The sequence below is a fragment of the Rhinatrema bivittatum genome, chromosome 7, assembly GCF_901001135.1.
Source record: "Rhinatrema bivittatum chromosome 7, aRhiBiv1.1, whole genome shotgun sequence".
Taxonomy (NCBI): domain Eukaryota; kingdom Metazoa; phylum Chordata; class Amphibia; order Gymnophiona; family Rhinatrematidae; genus Rhinatrema; species Rhinatrema bivittatum.
Window position 1 is genome coordinate 71,216,867 of NC_042621.1, and position 21,787 is coordinate 71,238,653.

A 21,787-nucleotide genomic window follows, 5' to 3' on the forward strand; every position below is an offset into this window, starting at 1 on the left:
CCTCGTTAACAGCAGAGTCCAAATAGAAGTTGGAGGCAGAGTAGCTGGGTACGGAGAGCGAATCCCATCCGTAGGAATCCCCTTGCTAACACAAAGGCTAGCAATAAATAGGCTTAAATATCCAGGCAGTGTGACATCATCACAGGGGGACGCCCCTGAGGTTCGCACCATATGGAAATAAGAATGAGGGCTGCGCGGCACATGCGCCCTGAGGAGCATGGCGGGAGGCAGCGCCCAAGCCAGTCCGGGGACACCGGAGAGGACGGGCAGATGCCACGGCAGCCAGATGTCCACAGGGAGCAGGAGTCGTAGAAAAAGAAAGGTAGGTGGAGTGAAGCCGTCGGGTAGTGACGGTTGCAACAACCACATCCTCTGGCAAATAAATTCCAGAGCTTAAGAACATAAGAAAATGCCATACTGGGTCAGACCAAGGGTCCATCAAGCCCAGCATCCTGTTTCCAACAGTGGCCAATCCAGGCCATAAGAACCTGGCGAGTACCCAAAAACTAAGTCTATTCCATGTTACTTTTGCTAATGGCAGTGGCTATTCTCTAAGTGAACTTAATAGCAGGTAATGGACTTCTCCTCCAAGAACTTATCCAATCCTTTTTTAAACACAGCTATACTAACTGCACTAACCACATCCTCTGGCAACAAATTCCAGAGTTTAATTGTGCGTTGAGTAAAAAAGAACTTTCTCCGATTAGTTTTAAATGTGCCCCATGCTAACTTCATAGAGTGCCCCCTAGTCTTTCTACTATCCGAAAGAGTAAATAACCGATTCACATCTACCCGTTCTAGACCTCTCATGATTTTAAACACCTCTATCATCCCCCTCAGTCATCTCTTCTCCAAGCTGAAAAGTCCTAACCTCTTTAGTCTTTCCTCATAGGGGAGTTGTTCCATTCCCCTTATCATTTTGGTAGCCCTTCTCTGTACCTTCTCCATCGCAATTATATCTTTTTTGAGATGTGGCGACCAGAATTGTACACAGTATTCAAGGTGCGGTCTCACCATGGAGAGATACAAAGGCATTATGACATTTTCTGTTTTTTTCACCATTCCCTTTCTAATAATTCCCAACATTCTGTTTGCTTTTTGACTGCCGCAGCACACTGTACCGATGATTTCAATGTGTTATCCACTATGACACCTAGATCTCTTTCTTGGGTTGTAGCACCTAATATGGAACCCAACATTGTGTAATTATAGCATGGGTTATTTTTCCCTATATGCATCACCTTGCACTTATCCACATTAAATTTCATCTGCCATTTGGATGCCCAATTTTCCAGTCTCACAAGGTCTCAATTGTGCGTTGAGTGAAAAAAGTTCCACAGATTTGTTTTAAATGTGCTTCTTACTAACTTCATGGAACCCTAACCTCTTTAGCCTTTCCTCATAGGGGAGCCATTACTTGCCCTTTAACATTTTGGTCAACCTTCTCTGTACTTTCTCCATTGCAACTATATCTTTTTTGAGATGCTGTGACCAGAATTGCACACAGTATTCAAGGTGCGATCCAGTCATTGAGCAATACAGAGGCAATCTGACATCCTCTGTTTTGCCATTCACTTCCTAATAATTCCTAAGAGAGTTTGCTTTTTTGACCGCCGCAACACACTGAGCTGTTGATTTCCATGAAATATCAACTATGAGGTTCAGCTCTTTTTTCCTAAAATGGAACCTAACGTCACATAGCTACAGCATGGATTATTTATCCCTATATGCATCACCTTGCACCTGTCCACATTATTTTTCATCTGCTATATGGATGCCTTATCTTCTAGTCTCGCAAGGTCCTTCTGCAATTTATCACAATCCACTTGTGATTTAACTACTCTGAATAAATATCACCTGCAAATTTGATCATCTCACTCGTATTTCTTTCCAGATCATTTATAAATATATTAAAAAGCACCAGTCCAAGTAGGCACTCCACTGTTTACCTTTTTCCACTGTGAAAATAGACCATTTAATCCTACTCACTATTTCCAGTTTTTTAACTATTTTGAGGTTCGCAAAAGGACATTGCCTCTTATCCCATGACTTTTTAGTTTTCTTAGAAACCTCATGAAACACATGAAAATCCAAATGCTCCACGTGTCCTCGAGATAGATGCTTCTCTCTTCAGCTTTTACCTCATGAGGTAATGCTAGCAATGGACGCATCCACCAGAAGGTGGAATGCGCTCACAAACTGCGTCCTAACACAAGGGATCTGTCCAGCAACAAAATGTTTGATTAACCTCCTGGAGCTTTAAGCCTTCAGACATGTTGACAGTTTTCTCATCTCCTTCAGGGAAAGAATTCTGATTCATGCTGACAACCAAGTAGCAATGTTTCATGTGAACAAACGAAGGGACATGAGGGTTGTTAATCCTTTGTCAAGAATCTAAATTTGTGAGTGGGCTTGCAGACACAGCCTTTCTAAAAGCACTTACCTTTCTGGGATCTTTACAGGCTGGTAGATAACCTCAGCAGAGTTTTTCACTCTTAAGTGGTCCATAGACCAGAGAGTAGCAAATAGGCTGTTTGTCTGCTCTGGTCACCAGTCAACTTTTTCACAAGAGGATGACAAGTTGAAAAAATTTGCTCCAAAGCAAGGTCACATCTGCTGGGACACTTTTTTTTTTTTCTTCTTAATTGGATTGCAGACCTACTGTATGCCTTTCTTCCACTCCCAGTGGTAGTGAGTCTGGCACAGAAGATACTCATACAAGGTGCACCTTATCCTTTTTACTCCAGTGTGGCCCAGGCAAGTGTAGTTCTCTTAACTCGTCAGGTCAGCTCTCTAATTCCTCTAGGATCTGATCTGACTTTACTGATGTGAGGAGGATTATGTATATCATCTGAATCTCAACTTGACAGCAGTGATGTTGAGCGCTCATTAGTCTCTTTGCTATCACTGTCCAAGGAAGTTGAGGATATTGTGATTTTGGCCAAGAAGCCTTCCATCAGAAAGTTTACAGTTTTAAATGGAAAAGACTTTCATCTTGATGTCAGGTTATTCATTAACAAGCGGGCCTGAATTAGCCATGTCATTTGAGTGATGTTATCCAGTGGCGCCAAATGGACTCTTCTCTCTTAATCATAGAGCTTTTGTTCTACTGACCATATGCAGGAGTTCCTGTGCAGGCACTGTCACAACTGGGTCCACTGATCTCCAGTGGACCAAAGATCCAGAGTCTTCATTGATGCTTTGGAGATCAGTGGACCCAGTTGTGGCAAGCATTATCTCATCACATCTTGGTGGTAATTGAGATGAAAGTGGCAGTGGTTGAAAGAGCCTTTCAGGGCTATAGCATTGGGCATATACTCTTCTTTCTTTTCCTCTAATCAATTTGTAAATTCTTTTTGGCATTTTATTTTTTTTTTCATCTTTGTATTGCCTCACTGATTTAGCAGTTCCAAAAAAGGAAAAATGTCTGGTTTTAAGGCTTGTGTGTGGCACAATGTCTGTCACCAATGTCCATGACATCCTGTCTTGGGCCCAACCACAATGTTTTCAACTGTTACCATTGCAGCCACATGTCTCCATAGGTTCAAAGATCCAGAGTCTTCATTGATGCTTTGGAGATCAGTGGACCCAGTTGTGGCAAGCATTATCTCATCACATCTTGGAAATTGAGATGAAAGTGGCAGTGGTGGTTGAAACTGTCTTGAATGCAGATATCCCTCTGTGGGCTCAGCCTCATCAAGTTACCCCTTTTCACCAGTGCCTCTGCTAAGGGGTGGAAGCTCATACTGGAACAACTCAAAGTGGGGGATGTGGTCCTTAGCAGATAATCATGCTCAGAACATCCTGCTAGAGCTACAGGCTATTTGACAGGCACTGAAGGCTTTCTCTTACCTTTTGATAGGGAAGAGAATCATAATTCAAACAATTGAATAGCTTTGTTGTACATAAAAAAGCTTTGGGGATATAAGCTCCTTTGTTCTTAGTTGGGAGGCTCTCCCGTTCTGGATGTGGAATCTGTCACCTGTAAGCAACATAACTGTCCTGGAGCTTTAAATTCTCTGGTAGACCGCTTCAGCTGAGTCCTTCTACTCCAGAAGTAGCAGGTGGCAGACTGATTATTCAGCCTCTGGGGTTAGCTGACATTGCTTGTTTGCTTCAGAGAACAACAGGAAAATCAAAAGGTTTTGCTCCGTGCTTCCAAGTAGGTTCAGTCCAATTCCCAATGCTTTTCTATTACACTGAGATGCTGGTCTTCTATATGCTCATCCAGTCTTATTTAATTGTGAATGATTCTCATTGCTCTGGCATGGCCAAGAAAGGTGTGGTTCCTTACTTCATTTGTTTGAGCAGCCTCTGGTCTCATTGGGGACTTTTCTCCATCTATTTTCATATAGGCTAACAGACAACTGTGCCATCTTACAAACCTCTCCTCTTTGGCCCTCATGGTATCTTTCACTCATATCTTTCTAAAAGAAGTGGAAAGTGGCTTAACCTCAGTTAGGAAGTCTTCTGCTAGAAGGTCCTATAGTTTTAATTGGAGGAGGTTTTTGTCCTGGTATCGGGCCTGCTCTCTGAACTCGTTTGCCTGAATCCAAAGGACTTGCTCCTGTATTTTTCTCCCATTGTTCATCAGGACTTAACTATGTCTTCAATGAAAATACACTTCAGTTGGCAAGTTAAATATAAGACATTGCTAAGAAAGGCTAAGAGAGAATTTTGAAAAGAAGTGGGCTTTAGAGGCAAAAACTCACAGTAAAAACTTTTTAAAATATATTCGAAGCAGAAAGCCTGTGAGGGAGTCAGTTGGACCGTTAGATGATCGAGGGGGTTAAAGGGGCACTTAGAGAAAATAAGGCCATCGCGGAAAGATTAAATGATTTCTTTGCTTCAGTGTTTACTGAAGAGACTGTTGGGGAGGTACCCGTACTGGAGAAGGTTTTCATGCGTAATGATTCAGATGGACTGAACCAAATCACGGTGAACCTAGATGTGGTAGGCCTGATTGACAAACTGAAGAGTAGTAAATCACCTGGACCGGATGGTATACACCCCAGAGTTCTGAAGGAACTCAAAAATGAAATTTCAAACCTATTAGTAAAAATGTGTAACCTATCATTAAAATCATCCATTGTACCTGAAAACTGAAGAATAGCTAATATAATCCCAGTATTTAAAAAGGGCTACAGGGGCGATTCGGGAAACTACAGACCGGTTAGCCCAGGGGTCGGGAACCTTTTTGGCTGAGAGAGCCATGAACGCCACATATTTTAAAATGCAATTCCGTGAGAGCCATACTAACTACAACCCCCCACCCTCCTGACTCCCCCAAGACCTGCCAAATTAATTTACTACAACCTCCTAACCCCCCCCCCCCCCCCCCCCCCCCCCCAAGACCTGCCAAATGTCCCTGGTGATCCAGCGGGGGTCCAGGGCTCGCAGACAAATCTTTAATAAAAGTAAAAATCTAACAAAACCCCCCACCCTCCTGTCGCTTCCAAGACCTCCAAAATTAATTTACTACAACCCCCACCCTGCTGACCCCCCCTCAAGACCTGCCAAAAGTCCCTGGTGGTCCAGCGGGGGTCCAGGAGCGATCTCCTGGACTTGGGCTGTCGGCTGCCAGTAGTCGAAATGGCGCAGACGGCCCTTTGCCCTCACTATGTCACTGGGGTCGACCAATGGCGGTGGTAGCCCCTGTGACATAGTAAGGGCAAAGGGCCATCGATGCCATTTTGATTACTGGCAGCTGACGGCCCTTTGCCCTTACTATGTCACAGGGGCTACCGTCACCATTGGTCGACCCCAGTGACATAGTGAGGGCAAAGGGCCGTCGGCGCCATTTTGACTACTGGCAGCCGACAGCCCAAGTCCAGGAGATCGCTCCTGGACCGCTCCTGGACCCCTGCTGGACCACCAGGGACTTTTGTTAGATTTTTACTTTTTTATTAAAGATTTGTCTGCGAGCCAGATGCAGCCATCAAAAGAGCCATATCTGGCTCCTGAGCCATAGGTTCCTGACCCCTGGGTTAGCCTGATTTCAGTGCCATGAAAAATAGTGGAAAGTGTTCTAAATATCAAAATCACAGAACATATAGAAAGATATGGTTTAATGGAACAAAGTCAGCATGGTTTTACCCAAGGCGTCTTGCCTCACAAATCTGCTTCACTTTTTTGAAGGAGTTAATAAACATGTGGATAAAGGTGAACCGGTAGATGTAGTGTACTTGGATTTTCAGAAGGCGTTTGACAAAGTTCCTCATGAAAGGCTTCTAGGAAAGTAAAAAGTCATGGGAATAGTTGGCGATGTCCTTTCGTGGATTACAAACTGGCTAAAAGACAGGAAACAAACGAGTAGGATTAAATGGACAATTTTTCTTAGTGGAAGAGAGTGGGCAGTGGAGTGCCTCAGGGATCTGTATTGGGGACCCTTACTTTTTCAATATATTTATAAATGATCTGGAAAGAAATACAATGAGTGAGGTAATCACATTTGCAGATGATGCAAAATTGTTCAGAGTAGTTAAATCACAAGCAGATTTTGATAAATTGCAGGAAGACCTTGTGAGACCGGAAAATTGGGCATCGAAATAGCAAGATGAAATTTAATGTGGATAAGTGCAAAGTGATGCATATAGGGAAAGTATATATAAGCTGTAAAGCTTATATGCATATTATGAGTTCAATGTAAACCGATGTGATGTTCCATACTAATGTCCGTATATAAAAATCCACAAATAAATAATAAATAAATAAAAATAACCCATGCTATAGTTACACAATGTTAGGTTCCATATTAGGTTGCTGCCACCCAAGAAAGAGATCTAGGCGTCATAGTGGAATACACATTGAAATCATCGGTTCAGTGTGCTTCGGCAGTCCAAAAAAGCAACAATGTTGGGAATTATTAGAAAGGGAATGGTGAATAAAACGGAAAATGTCATTATGCCTCTATCGCTCCATGGTGAAGACCACACCTTGAATACTGTGTACAATTCTGGTCACCGCATCTCAAAAAAAGATATAGTTGCGATGGAGAAGGTACAGAGAAGGCAACCAAAATAAGGGGAATGGAACAGCTCCCCTATGAGAAAGACTAAAGAGGTTAGGACTTTTCAGCTTGGAGAGAGATTGCTGAGGGGGGATATGATAGAGGTGTTTAAAATCGAGGGTCTAGAACGGGTAAATGTGAATCTGTTATTTACTCTTTCAGATAATAAACTAAAGGGCACTCCATGAAGTTAGCATGTGGCACATTTAAAACTAATTGGAGAAAGTTCTTTTTACTCAATGCACAATTAAACTCTGGAATTTGTGCCAGAGGATGTGGTTAGTGCAGGTTAGTGTAGCTGGGTATAAAAAAGGATTGGATATGTTCTTGGGAGAAGTCCATTACCTGCTATTAATTAAGTTGACTTACAAATAGCCACTGCTATTACTGCAAACAGTAACATGGAGTAGACTTAGTTTTTGGGTACTTGCCAGGTTCTTATGGCCTGGATTGGCATATGCTGTTGCAGCATATCTGTAGGTCAATGGATAACCAATATCCATTCATCCCTTTAGTATCCAAACTTATGGAAGAATTGTGCTATTCAAAGCCCCCTGTCAGTAAAACCTCTGTTTTGGTATCTTAATGTTGTCTTAGCTTCAGCTGATGAAATCTCCATTTAACACCTGTTTCCTGCAGCAGATTTTTTCCAAGATTCTGTGTACAAGGATTAGCAATTCTTAGCAATTATGACAGATTTACATTATTTTGCATAAATATTTACAGCTGATTATGTGCAAAAGTCTATTTTATTGAAAATTCACACTTTTTAAACAATATTTAAACTCATTCAAATACAAACTCGCCATTTACAAAAATCAGTTTACTCATCAAGTAAATACACCATCACTTTTGTGTTGAATTGAAATGCAATGCAACCATTCTTTTTATTTTCCTGAGTCTTCGTCGTCTTTCTAAATATATAAGCTTATGTATACTGAAGCTGTGCTCAGCATCAGAATTCAAGCTGCATCATAATATATTTTTATTGCAGTTTATATTTTATATTGTATATTATTTGAATTGTACTTGCAAATTGATATCTAAAAAAAATTGCTATATATATCTATATACATATATAAAATAATAAAAAGGAACATGAGAATACTCCAAATAAAATTACATTATATAAATAAAGCAGCAAATATTTTCAAAGTATAATACATACGTCTAAGTTGGATTCAGTGCAGCAAGTAAAGCAGTCTGAGCAGGCACTATTTCTTCATCAGAAGATGGCAGCAGCAGTATGAATCCTGGGTCTGGACAGAGACCTGTTTCTCTTTGTGTCTGCATGTGCCATAGTGACTGGTGAATAGCTTGCTGGCTGGGCTGTGATTGGCTGTTAGTCTACAAATACTTAGCTCTGTCTTGCTTGCAGAGCCAAGGGCCTTGAAGTAGCTCTGCAGGCACTATCAGCCTTTGTTTAGGTAATTTATTCACACAGGGGGGTCTTAGAAGTTTGTTGAATATAAAGGTGGACTGTCAATTATGTGGCTCTTCCTGCAACTGCAGGATTGCAGGAGCCTAGGGGTTCTGCTCCGGAGTTGGTTTCTCTAAATTTTCTGATGTGGAAAGTTCTGTTTTAGCTAGCTGTTTATTTATAAAACTTCTGTGCCACCCATTCACGTTTCTGGGTAGTTAACGGTATTACACTCATAAATTCAACACAGGTTAATAAGTCAGTAAATCGCAAGTACTGGTTTCTTCATCATTTATTAAGTTCTTCTGTAATAGGTTCAAGTAGTTTCTACCTCTCCCAAGGCTTCTGGCACATTAAGGCAAGAAGTCTCTTTGTTAGATTGTGAGAGCATTCGTTTACTATTTAAGAGAGAATCGGGCTTCTCAAGTTTGTATCGTTTGATCCCAGTAGTAGGAGGAGGAATAGCAGCAGTAGTAGTAGTAGCCAAGAAAACTGTCAAATTGGCACATTTGCTGGTTGGCTTATAGATTAGACTGTTAAGGCTCATCACATGAGAGCCATGGCTGCACTAGTGGCTCTTCTAAGGGCTGTTTACATTGAAAACATCTGCAAAGTTCCAATCTGGTCATCTGTGCATACCTTCACATCCCACTACTGTCTGGACAGCAGATCAGGAGAAAACTGTAGTTTTGCACAAGCAGTTCAGCAAGTAGTCATTCACTGTTGGTGGGGCTGGGCTGCTTTATTCACCAAGTGCTGTCGTGCAGCCCTCAGCTTGAGACTGCCCATGTATGAAAGCTAAGTCAGCTCTGCTTGTCAACGGAGAAAACAAGTTTAACTGTAAACAGGGTTTTCAGTGGACAGCAGGATGAATTAGCCATTCTTTCCTCTCAAGACTTTAACTACCTCACTAAAGCTTAAGCTTTGAAATAGACTGCGGGGCGTGTGAGAGCCACCACCACATGCTTAATGAGATTTTTATTGAGTCTGTTCAGGACCATAGGATGTCACGCTTGTGTCATGGCTAATTAATTCTGTCTATGGCAAACACCTTTTAATAGTATAGTACTTGAGATTAGTGATTGTACTTAGAAGTAAGCACTTTATGTAGATGTTAACTATGTTGCTTTTTCCATAGGTTCCTATTATTAAACTGACAGATTCTTTCACGGAAGTAAAAGTTGATATCAGCTTTAATGTGCAGAATGGAGTCAAAGCAGCCCAACTTATCCGAGATTTTATCAAGGTTGGTTTTACAGTATAAAGTACATTCAATGCTATATAAAAGTAAGGCTATAAAACCAATCAGATGAAGATGTTAAATAACTACAGTGAATTTTGTCAGATGTTGAATGACAATTTGCAAAATGCTGCTTGTTCTTTTACAATAGTTCATAAATGAAGTTAATATCTGCTTCATATATTGGCAGTGCATTCACCTGAGAGAAGATGATTGAACCAGGTTTTTGTCAGGAACCATGGCTCCTTTCTCTCTACCAATAATAGAGGCATAAGGAAAACTGATAGGGAGACTGACTGGTTTATTAAGGTTTTAATTTCCAAATTACAAGCCAGACAATGTATGCTACCAAGAGAACATGTGGGATCTTTGTATAATGTGTGCAGCTCAGATCAAAACTGGTTACAGAGAGCCAGAATCAGGGCAGACTTTAAAAAAAGTGTGGGTAAAAGACCTGAAGCTGCAAACATTTTGAATCTAATATTAGATGCATATAAATATCAGGTGGTTAAGCAAATAATAAACTAATCAAATTGTCATCTAGTAGATGCACACGGTTGCCTTTTTTTTTTTTGCACAAACACCACTAATCTTTCATCATGTTCTTTGTTTGAAATATTTTTATTAAACTTTTCATCTATAACAAGTACAACTCAAAGTCAACATGTATGTATAATTCCACAGAATTTCAACCCCCATCCCTCTCGTCCTTCCCCCAACTTCTTTTCCATCCAGAACTCTATTATGCGTTACTCACACATTGTGTTTCAGATGTGTCAAATGATGATGAGCGATACATAAAAGTTCATCATACAGTAGTCAGACCTTGAGGAGTTAGGAATAACAATTTAACCAGCCTTCTGCAATGACATGCTATCTTATTCCCTAAGTTCAGTTGGTAGTGAATTCATATGTGGAAACCAGATTTGTTGTACCCATCCTTGAACTTTCTCGGAGCCCTCTCTAGCTGACATCTTTTCTAACAAATATACATCCATAAATGAAATCGTCCACATCTCCAATGTCGGGCTTAATGGTTTTAACCAGTTACATAATATGAGGCAACTAAGCATCCTTTAATCAACAGCATCTTGTGTTGTATTTTCAAATCTGATGATACATTCATATGACCTAGCAGACAGAAAGCTGCTGACCAGGTCTTGGTTGAGACTTGCATCGACTCAGCACTTTCACAGATTCCCAAAACTTTTTGTATAGTGTCAGGAAGCAGATGGACATGTGCATTTCAGACAACACCCAGAAGAAGCTGTTTTTGCTGTGGACACTTTGCTCGGCCAGAATATAGTTCTGTACTATATCCTAAAATGTATTTCCCACAGAGTTACATATTTCATAGCTTGTCTATTTAGAAGATCACAGTCCAAATCATCCTCTGTTAATCTCCAAATCTCGAGACCAGTTCTCTAATGCATAAGATATGTGTATCATGCATACATTTGTACAATTTAGAATCTGATACTTGTTTTTTGCTATTAAACACAATAAATGCTGAAAGGCACCGTAGCAATATTTCCTGATCCTAATTGAAGTATCTTCCCCACGTAACTTCTCATTTGTAAATACGTAAGAAAATCCCTGCTATTAAATTTAAGTGATCAATACAGTATTCAAATGAATGCATATCACCAGTCTGCAGATTAATAAAAGGCAATATGCTTATTACACCTTGGGAGCAAAGAGACTGGCTCCTTCTATTTGCATTCCCTGGTGCAAAGATAGGGCTGTTAATGGCAAGCAGAAAGACACCCGCCAACTAAGACCCAGGTGCGTCCTGATCGCTCTCCGGGCCCTCCTCACAGCCCTAACCAAAAGTGATTGATATGGTATAAATAGGTTAAGTTGAAAGGTCTCAAATTTACTTTCCAATGCTTCAACCGACTCATCCCCCTATCCTGCCTACCCAGTCCCTTAATATCATCAGTAAGCAAGCAATATTATAGCATAAATCAGCAAACCCCCACCCCACCATCTTTAGGAGTTAGCAGGGTAGAACATTTCAGCCTTGCTTTGTTCACCTTCCAAAAAAATGTAGTACATATCTTTTGCACTAGTCACAAATCCCTTCTCGGAATTGTGAAAGGGACCATCTGCAATTTATAGAAAACTTTAGCCACTAATACCATTTTTACTAGTGCCAAATGACCAGACAAGGAAAGAGGGAAAGTGTGCCCAACTATTGAACTTTTGTTTAAATTTCTGAATTAGAGATTTAAAACTAGTCATACCACTTACTGGGATTCCTGTGTACCTTGATATCCAAATGTTTTATAGCTTGTCGCCCAAATCAAGGGAAAATAGGGCCAATTAATCATTAGATTCCCTGCAGTATGTTTAGCTTCCGATTTAGTTAAAATTAACTTTAGGACAGAAAAACTACTAAAAATATAAATAGTCTCGTACTTTTTGGAAGTATGACCTGAACATCACTTACCATCAACATTGCATTTTTTTAACTGTCGGGCCTATCTTGATGCCATCAGCAGTGTGATCCTCCTTGATTTTGCAAGTTAATGGTTCCAGTGATAAAATGAATAATGGTGACAAGGGGCAACCCTGCTTTGTACCCCTACTCAGACTAAAAATAGTCAATACTGATCCGTTAACAGAAATATAAGCCTTCAGATTCTTATATAATAGCCTAACAGCCTTCAAAATGGACCCCTTAAACCCAAATGTCTCCAGAATGACAAAAAGATATTACCAGTCCACCCTATCAAAAGCTTTTTCTTTGTCAAACTTGACCAATAAAGGGGGTCTTTTAGGTAATTCTTTTGAGCTTCAGGTGCCATTAATAGTGTCTAGCACCTTTTTTCTTCCTGTCACAAATCCTGTTTTGCAGGTTGAAGTGCTTGAATCTGTCCTACTACAGAAAAGAGGGTGGGAGCTTTACTCTGAAAACAGGATGCTGTTCCATTCTTAGATGTTTTAAAGCTCCTGAACAGATATCTCGTATGAGAGACAGTCAAGATATATAATCTTTATAATTCTAGGCATTACATTACCCCTTTCTATATGAAGGAAACTTGACTCTGCTCTCTGGCTTTGATGGAAGCTTGCACCCATATAGAGATCCTTCCTGTGACCTAGATGTGTATCAGATTTGTTGTGGGAGCTCATTACCTCCCAGTCCAGCAATACTGTCTTTTGACCTAGCATTAGCTCTACAGGCATTTACAGAATGTCTGGTTGTGGTGTTTTTATGCAACCTGTGCGCAACATATGTTGCCCTGCTTGAGAGAGTGGCTGGTAAAGGGCACCTTTCAAGCAGAGAACGCCAAATCCATGCACAGCACCATCCAGCTAATGACGTTACTAGGGTTAATCTTCAACTTTCCCATGTTAAAACCTGAGTCTCTCACCTCAGTTGGAGGTCATATGAAAAGCAGACCTCGACTTGAGCTATGGCTTTTCTGCCTTCTATCAGACTTTCTCCGTGAATGGGTTAAGATGTAGATAGGTACCAGCCTGAGCCTTGTTCAGAATGCTGGGCCTTTATTTAATTACCAGTGGCAGATTGGCTAATCGGGGTTTCAGGCATACCCCAGTGGTCACATGAAAGGCGGCAGCATTACCGCTGCATTGGTTGATTACTGTGCTGTATCCTTGCACTCTGAGCAAAGGGGCTAAAGAAGCCGCCAGCAGCCTCAACCTGCTGGCAGCCAAAGGAAGGGGAGGAGAGGAACCAGGCTGCTGCCATAACCTAGGCCGCAGGAAAAGAGAAGAGCAACACAGCAGCAAGCCACTGCTGGAGGCCAGGCAGGCGTGGCTGATGGAGAACAGGAGTGACACAACAGTGGGCAGGCCAGTGGGGCCAAAGGAAATGGGGAGATGGGGCAGCAAACCGGAGCTCAGGCCAGCGGGGCCAGATAATGAGCAGAGGCATAATTGTGAGTTTGGGAGCTTGTGTGTGTGTCTTTTAGCATAGAGGAGTAGCCTAGTGATTAGAGCAATGGGCTACAAACCAGGGAAACCAGGGTTCAAATCCCACTGCCACTCCTTGGGCAGGTCACTTTACCCTCATTGCCTCAGGTACAAACTTAGATTGCGATTCCTCTGGGACAGGGATATACCCATAGTACCTGAATATAATCTGCTTTTGAAGTGCTTGTGAAAGATTTAGGATTCTGCTTGTGTGTGTGTGCGTGCGCCTTTGAGAGAGAGTGGGAGCCTGCTTGTGTGTGTGACAGAGGGAGGAAAGGGAAAGTTTGTCTTGGATTATTGGCAGGAGGGAGGTGCACAATCTTAGGATAATTGGAAATCAAATGTTCCCAGGGATGGAGAGTAGTGGGTTTTTTTTTAAATCCGTATTAGTTTTAATTATTGAGTAGTGTTTGTTTTCCAAACACCAATAATATTTGAAAACTGTGGCTCAGCAAGTTAGCAGATAAATTTATCGGGCTAACTTAGCCTGGGCTGCTGAATATTCCCGGCTATCTTAATTTTATCCCGCAAACTTTAGGAAAGTCCTGTGGTTTAACAAGAGTTAGCTGGGTAAGTTATGCAGCTAACACTTTGAAGTTGGCTGGATAACTTATTAGGCTCTCTGATTTGCCCATTCCCTGTCAGGGTTATCCGACTAAAGTCTTACAGGTCTATCCTGTAAAGTGCGGCTGCGTTTACCCTGCTCCTAAGCCGCGTTTTACTCACTTTCCGGCCGCGTTATCCCTTCCTGCGATCCCGAATCCACTTTAACCTACTCCTACCGCGTCCTAAAATCCCTGGCCAACCCCTTCCGCACGCGGCATGGATATTGCATGCAAACGAGCGAATTAGCTATTCCCTAGCATCCCGTAACCCGCGCCCCGACTATCACTATCTTTCCCTGCCGTTTTGTCGCGCATTTAACCGGCTAACTTACCGCCTACCCTGACCCTGCGGTAGAGGCAGGGGTAAGGGTAGGTGGCAAGCTTTCCCCCAGCCCCCGCTCACCTGCCCTGGCCGTGATGAGGGAGAGGACTGGGGCTGCCCCGGTCTCCGGGGCAGCCCCAGTCCTCTCCCTCATCCCAAAGCAAAAAAAAGCGAAAAAACCAAAAAGTAAGTCGCTTCGCCGCTTCATGGCGAAGCGACTTACTTTTGCATCCCCGATCGGACTTCTCCTGCCTAAACTTACTTTTTTTGCAGCCGTCCGGTCCATCTGAAGAAGGTATCTTCCCCTCCCGGTGAAGATGGATGCCAGCACGGGGGAAAGCGGCCCCTGTGCATTCAATTGGCTGCTGAAGACGTGACATCACGACGTTTGGCGTCACTGCATGTGACGTCACGTCTTCAGCAGCCAATTGAATGCACAGGGGCCGCTTTCCCCCCTGCTGGCATCCATCTTTCCCCGGGAGGCAGGGGAGCCATGATACCTTCTTCAGATGGCCGGACGGCTGCAAAAAAAGTAAGTCCGATCGGGGATGCAAAAGTAAGTTGCTTCTCCCCTCCTCCCGGAGCAGGGTGCGAAAAGCAGCCTTGCTCCGGGAGGAGGGAAGAAGCGAAGCGACTTACTTTTTGGTTTTGGTTTTTCGCTTTTTTTTTTTTTGCTTTGCTGCTGTCAGGTTCTCCCCTCCTCCCGGAACAAGGCTGCTTTTCGCGCCCTGCTTCGGGAGGAGGGGAGGGGGGATTGGCAGTCCCGACTTCCTGGTATCTGTCATTTCAAATGACATTTGAAATGACAGATACCAGCGTGGCGTGAAGCGTTAGGCCCGCGCACCCAGGATACTGTATAGGCGCTCTATCCAGTAAAATGGGTTGCGCGGGCCTAAGGCTTCACGGGCCCTTCTTAGACGCGGTTTACATTTACATAAAATTAGTGTTCAGGATCGAGCGGTAGGTGAGCTGCACTGTGCGTGCGGCAACCGCGGGTGCCGCAGGCACTAACGCAGCTCTTCCTACCGCTCGGTACTGGATAGACCTGTTAGCCAGATAAGTCACTTATCCGGCTGTGTTGCTTGCTGACAGTAGTCATATTCAGCAGTGCCATTACCTGGATAAGTACGACTTATCCGGCTAAGGTTTTTTGAATTTAGAGTTCTAGGAGTATTCAACTATTGGCTATTCTATTTTTAAGCTGTTTTGAAATTTGTACATTGTTTAGTATGGGTTTACTATTATGTTCTATATTTCTTGGTTTTATTTGATTTGTGAAGAATGGTAATGTTTCTGTTCATATGCAACTGCTTGTTGAATTTTTCAGTTTAATTTTTGTCTGTTTCTTTTCTGAATTTGGTGAGGGTCTGTCTGTATTCTGCCTGTTAGATACAGTATGAACGAGGCTTTTCAACAATTAAACAATCTGGTGTTTTATCAAGTATTATCTTGGGATCCTTCTAGATCGTTACAAGTACAATTAAAGGGGATATTGGAACAAGCCTTACATATAAAGCCAATTACAGCTAGACAATTCTGATATTTATTTTAACCTTCTCCAGCAATCCCATATTTCTGTATTACACAGAACATACCATAAATCCCCCCCCCCCCCCCAGTGCTCTGTTGTATCAGCTATAGGCTTGATTTTCAAACCTTTAGTGAAAATAGCTTCATATATTTGTGATTCAACACACTAAGGAGTTACAGGTGTTAACAGACCTCGATCCTAAGTGGACTTGGTCACATCATGCATAATGGCACTATATACAAACATATCTCAGTATACCTCAGGATGATGCTCTGGGAGTGATACAGCACACATTACAAGAGTTGGCGATATCTCCGGATTGGTTGTAATGTAGTTGGCGAAGATGACTATAACTCAGTTATTTTACATTTCAGTTGTTGTTTTACCAGCAGACTAAGGGTATCCCTATAGCATCTCCTTTACCCACCTTCTTGTTGAGTGTTTATATGTGTCAGGTTTTGAAAGTAAGTATATTTATCTATCTAGATTTCCTGCCTATATAGTGTTTTGGTGGTGTTTTATTGATCTATTTTGGATATGGACCGGGGCAAGAAGTTAGTTCAAGGAATAGATTAATTCCTTGGATGTAAACTTAGAATTCACTATATAGCAACATGATTCTCATTTACCATTTTTGGATATGGTTGTATACAAGGTTGGGTGCAAAATATTCACTACTGTATATAGAAAACAATGAATAAGAACAGGAATTGTATTCAGATGACCAGCAACACAAGCCCTGACTTTTACAGTCTGGGGCATTGATATGCAGACATAAGTGAAAAAATACAGGACTGCTTCTAAGGCCAAGTCCATAAGCAAAACATCAGCACGGTCTGAATTTTCAAGAAGGTTCATCAAATAACTGCATGGAGCAGCAGTTACTACTCTTAAGAGAAACATGGGAAAACCACACCGCAGTAGATAATACAATAAGCTTGCTGGGCAGACTGGATAGACCATTTGGTTCTTTTCTGCTGTCATTACTCTGTTACTATGTTTAATTGAATTGGAGACAAAAGATATGAATGTAAGAGATGTGCATTATTCAGTGAAAATATCTTTATAGGTTGTATTTTTGAAAAAACAGGTAGTGAATGGAGGGAAGAGTGAGTATAAATGGGGATGAGTAGGGATATGTATGTGTATTGAGAAGGATACATTACAGTATTTATGTACTGGGTAGGGGATGACTGCATTATTAAACATTGTGTATGTCATGCTTGAATTGGGTACTATTGAAATGTTATCCCAGGACAAGCAGGATGATAGTCCTCACATATGGGTGACGTCACTGGACGGAGTCCTATTTTGGAAAACTTTGTAAAAGTTTCTAGAAACGTTTGACTGGCACACTGAGCATGCCCAGCATGCCATTATCCCACAAGCCACAGGGGTCTCCCTTCAGTCTCTTTTTTTTTTTTTTTTTCCGCACTGCACTTTGCCTCACGGTCAGGAGCCCTGTGATTCTCACACAACTTTCCTTATGGAAAAACTAGTAAATTTTCCTCAGAAAAATCCCCTCATTGGGGTCTGCCAGTCTTGGATCAATTTTTCTTCGATTGGTGATTTAAAAAAAAAAAAAAAATTTTTAGCGGTCGATACCGTTCCCAAGATTCCTTGGTGACCACAGGCAGTCGAAGCCTGTCCAGCCTTTCAAAAATCATGGCAACCGGTTTTAAAAAATGCCCCAATTGCCCCTGAACGATGTCGATCACCGATCCCCACATCGAGTGTGTCTTGTGCCTCGGCCCGGGGCATAACGTCTTTCCATGTCCCCAATGTGCAGAGATGACTACAAAAGGTAGACGGGCCTGTCTAGAAAAAATGGAGCATCTTTTTAATATTCAGCTCCTCCCATCGACATTGACACAATCATCACCAGCAGGAATCACAAAAAAGGTAATCATAAGAACCCTCCGGGTGCACGAGGGTATTGGTGACCCACTATCCCAACTCCATCTAAGGCTTTGACTAATTAAGCCTCGGTGTTAGAAAAAAGAGAGCACCGTGAAAAACAGTCACCGGCATCGGGAAGCACCCGGTGCCGAATTGAACCGCCCACTAAGAAGGCCAGGATCGAAGACTCATTGAGGCCCTCGACGCCAAAGGAACCAAGGCAATCCCCACAGATATCAGTGCTGGTTACTGAGCCCCCACAGGGACCTGTAGTGGAGCCAGTTTTGCTTTCTCTGCCACCCCCTATAGCTGCTCTGTCCTCATCAGCTATAAGGGAGGAACTGGACAGATTAATCCGCCAGGCAGTCATAGATGCCATCAGAGAACTCCATCCACCGGTGCTGGTTTCCATACCTCCACCGATGCCGGAGGCATCGATGCTTCAACCGTTGCTGTCCAGGCTTGATACCTTAATCGGTGCCCTGCTGACACAACCTGCGCCATCGAGGCCGAAGACACCGATTAAGTACCCGAAAGACCAGATACCGATTCGGGACTCTTCGGATGCTGACTGCATCGTCTCCGACCGTCAACCGTAGACTCCTCAGCCGATGCCAGGGCTGTCGGGACTCTCGGGGTTGAGCCGCCCAATTCCATCATCGCCATCGATGCCAATGAAGGAAAAGAAGAAATCATCGATGGATCCATAGAATACAAGTCATCATCGATGCCATTCTCTTTTCCTCATTCTAGTCCACATCCACACACTATCAGATGCCTGGGAGGATGTGGACACGGATTCCTCTACTGAGGACATCTTATCGGACCCCTCACCACCAGAAGAAGGAGAGTGTCACCTCCTGAAGACCTCTCCTTTAACTTTGTGAGGGAAATGTCTAACAATTCCATTTCAGCTGCTTACAGAGGAGGAGGATACCAGACAGACTTTAGAAGTCCTACAATTTGACGATCCTAAAGAGATTTTTTTTTTAATTTAGTTTTTTATAGACCATCCGGGAGATTTATCACAGCATTATTATTGCATACTAACTTGTCAGTTAGTATGCAAAAACAAAGGATTCAAGTGCATTCTGACGGAGGATCCGCGATACGGAGACAAAAATTTTTTTCCCGTGGCCCCTGAAGCAGGCAGATAACTGCCGAAACATGGCCAGTGTCGGGCAAGCTGAGTTGGTCCCATGAATAGCGGCAGCAATTGAGCAACTAAAAGATAAGTTAATCTTTTCATGAAAGATAACAACAAATGAGGGGTCGCACCGCATATCGGGAGAACAGAAGCACATAGTTTTAAAGAGAATTTGAAAAAAGGAAAAAACACAAAGAAAATTGTTTTTAAGAAAATTAAAGAATAAAACATGGGAGCTATCTTAATGGGCCAGCTAAGACAAGTGGCTGATCCATAGATAGCAACCGCACAAAAACCACAAATCAAGAGGTTTCCTTGATGTCTTGGAGGTTGTAGAATTATAGCACTAAGGAAACCGAGGTAGGTTGTTAAATACTGTCCATATTAAGCAAAAGCTTATCAATCTCATGAAAAACTTCATCGTGAGGTCCATTAGGGCAGTAAACATTGATATCACAGGAGAGCCATCCAAACAAGCATGGACGATTTTTTAATCGACCAAGTTCATCTCGATGTATCGAATGCACTAGGCATTGTATATCCTTAGATATAAAAATACCCACCCCATAATACCTATGCCCTGGCATATTGGCAGCCAAGAGAACAGGTGCATAACGCCAGGATTGTATAAGATGCTCATCACGCATGCGCAAATGCATCTCCTGCACAAATGCCACAGAGGTTTGCATGGAATTTAAATCTTTAAACAGAATAGATCTTTTATATGGCAAATTGAGGCCTTTAACATTAAGAGAAACACATTTGAGGTCAGCCATTGTACGTACAACCATTGCACAAACCTATAAACAATGAGATCCCCCAGGATTCTGAGAAACACACACCAGGCCAGCAAAAAACAAAAAGGGTTTGGACATCAAGGTATGTTCCCCAAGCTTTTCGCATCTCCCCACCCATTTAGAACTACATACACCACCTTCAAGTGACGCATAAAGGAGGAAGTACGTACGTCCCTCCCTCCCATCCCTGCCAAATGGCGCCAATCCCAATCATAATCACATAATTAGACCCACATTAGCAAAAGTAAGCAAATATTATACAAAGAGTATAACAATAAAAATATAGAAAAGGGAACATCAATCTGAAATATTCCCCAAACTCCCTCCTCAGCGCACTAAAATAAACACCAAAATGTCCCCCAGGTCACAATAACTTTGGCAAAGCACAGTCATAGGGCCAAAGTATAAGACAAAAATAAAAATGTTTCTCACAGGACAAGCAGGATGGTTGTCCTCACAAATGGGTGACATCGAGGATGGAGCCCACCACGGAAAACTTCTGTCAAAGTTTAAACAGAACTTTGACTGGCCCCTACTGGGCATGCCCAGCAAGGCACTGACCCTGCAGCCAGCAGGGGTCTCCCTTCAGTCTTCTTTTTTCCGCGCAGCAGTTGCCACGCGGTGAAAGGAGCTCTCTTACCACGTTCCTGACAGGAATTCGGTTTTTTTCTTTCCGAAGAAAATTTGCCCCTCAGGGGTCTCCCTTCGACAAATTTTTGTCACCTCCGCGAAAGCCGGTAAGTTTTTTGCCGATTTTCATCGACTGCCGTCGATTTTGGCCCTAGAGGCCTGTTGGCACTTACCAATCCCGCGGCTAAATTTGGCCCTAGGCCATGGCGACGGGGTTCCGTCGTTGTCCGGATTGCACCCGGACTATGTCAATCACAGATCCCCATCGGGTCTGTGTTCTATGTTTGGGAAGTGAGCATGATGTCCTGACTTGCACTAAATGTGCCCTAATGACACCTAAGGGTCGTAAAGCCAGGATGGAGAAGATGGGGCTCCTCTTCCATGCACCCACCCCAACGCCATCGATAGCATCGACGTCATCGGAACCGGCACCGTCGAAGTTGCACCACCATCGTCAACCCTCCGGTGACCGTCCTCCACCGATGACTTCTCGGCCGTCGACTCCTGTCCCCTCCCCGGATGGGCGAGGAGATCGGAAGGATAAGCATCGCCATCGACGGCACAAGTCTCGGCCCGTCGAGGATCCACAAACATCGACCTCTGAACAGGCCGAGCCACCGACGAAAAAGCCTCGGTCAGACCTGGCACCGTCCACGTCTCGTTCGCAGGCACCGAGGAAACCCTCACCCTCCCGGGGTGCGGGGGCCGTGATCCCACCGGTTACGGTGGTACTTCCGGCCCTGCCTCAGCCTCCCTCTCCCGTCGAGCCGGGTATGGTTACCCCTGGTCTCCGGGCAGAACTGGACCGGCTGGTCCAGGAGGCCATCGAGAATGCGATGCGAAGATTCCAGCCTCCACCGGCACCGCCTCAGGCACCGACCTCAGCACCGACTCTGCCACCGAGGAGGGAACCGACCACCGAGCCTCTAGTGGAAGCGTTGGCACCGATACTAAATCGTATGGAGGCACTCATGCGCGCCCTTCCATCGGTGATTCCAGTAGCACCGACTACACCATCATCTCCGGAAGGACATTCATCGACAGGAGAAACACCGTTCCGGATTCCCCCGTCCGGTGTCGTTCCATCGGTGCCTTCACATACCTTTCCACCGATTTATCCTTCGGCTCCATCGATTCCAAGATCGGCACCGATTCCATCGGTACCCCCGAAGCCCTCGATGCCGTTCACAGTTCCGCTTGCAGCACCGATTCCATCGATGCCTTTGGATCCTCTACCAGGTCCTT

The 21,787-nt window shown here is 43.3% G+C and overlaps 1 protein-coding gene across 2 annotated transcripts in view; it reads left to right on the forward strand.

The window, feature by feature from the left end:
* TENT4B (terminal nucleotidyltransferase 4B) overlaps positions 1 to 21,787 on the forward strand; it is a 111,993-nt gene that overhangs the window by 51,457 nt on the left and 38,749 nt on the right. For both annotated transcript variants that reach the window (XM_029608512.1, XM_029608511.1), the window contains exon 5: positions 9,568 to 9,675. In XM_029608512.1, the coding sequence (XP_029464372.1) occupies positions 9,568 to 9,675 (108 nt within the window). The remainder of the gene's footprint in view (positions 1 to 9,567; positions 9,676 to 21,787) is intronic.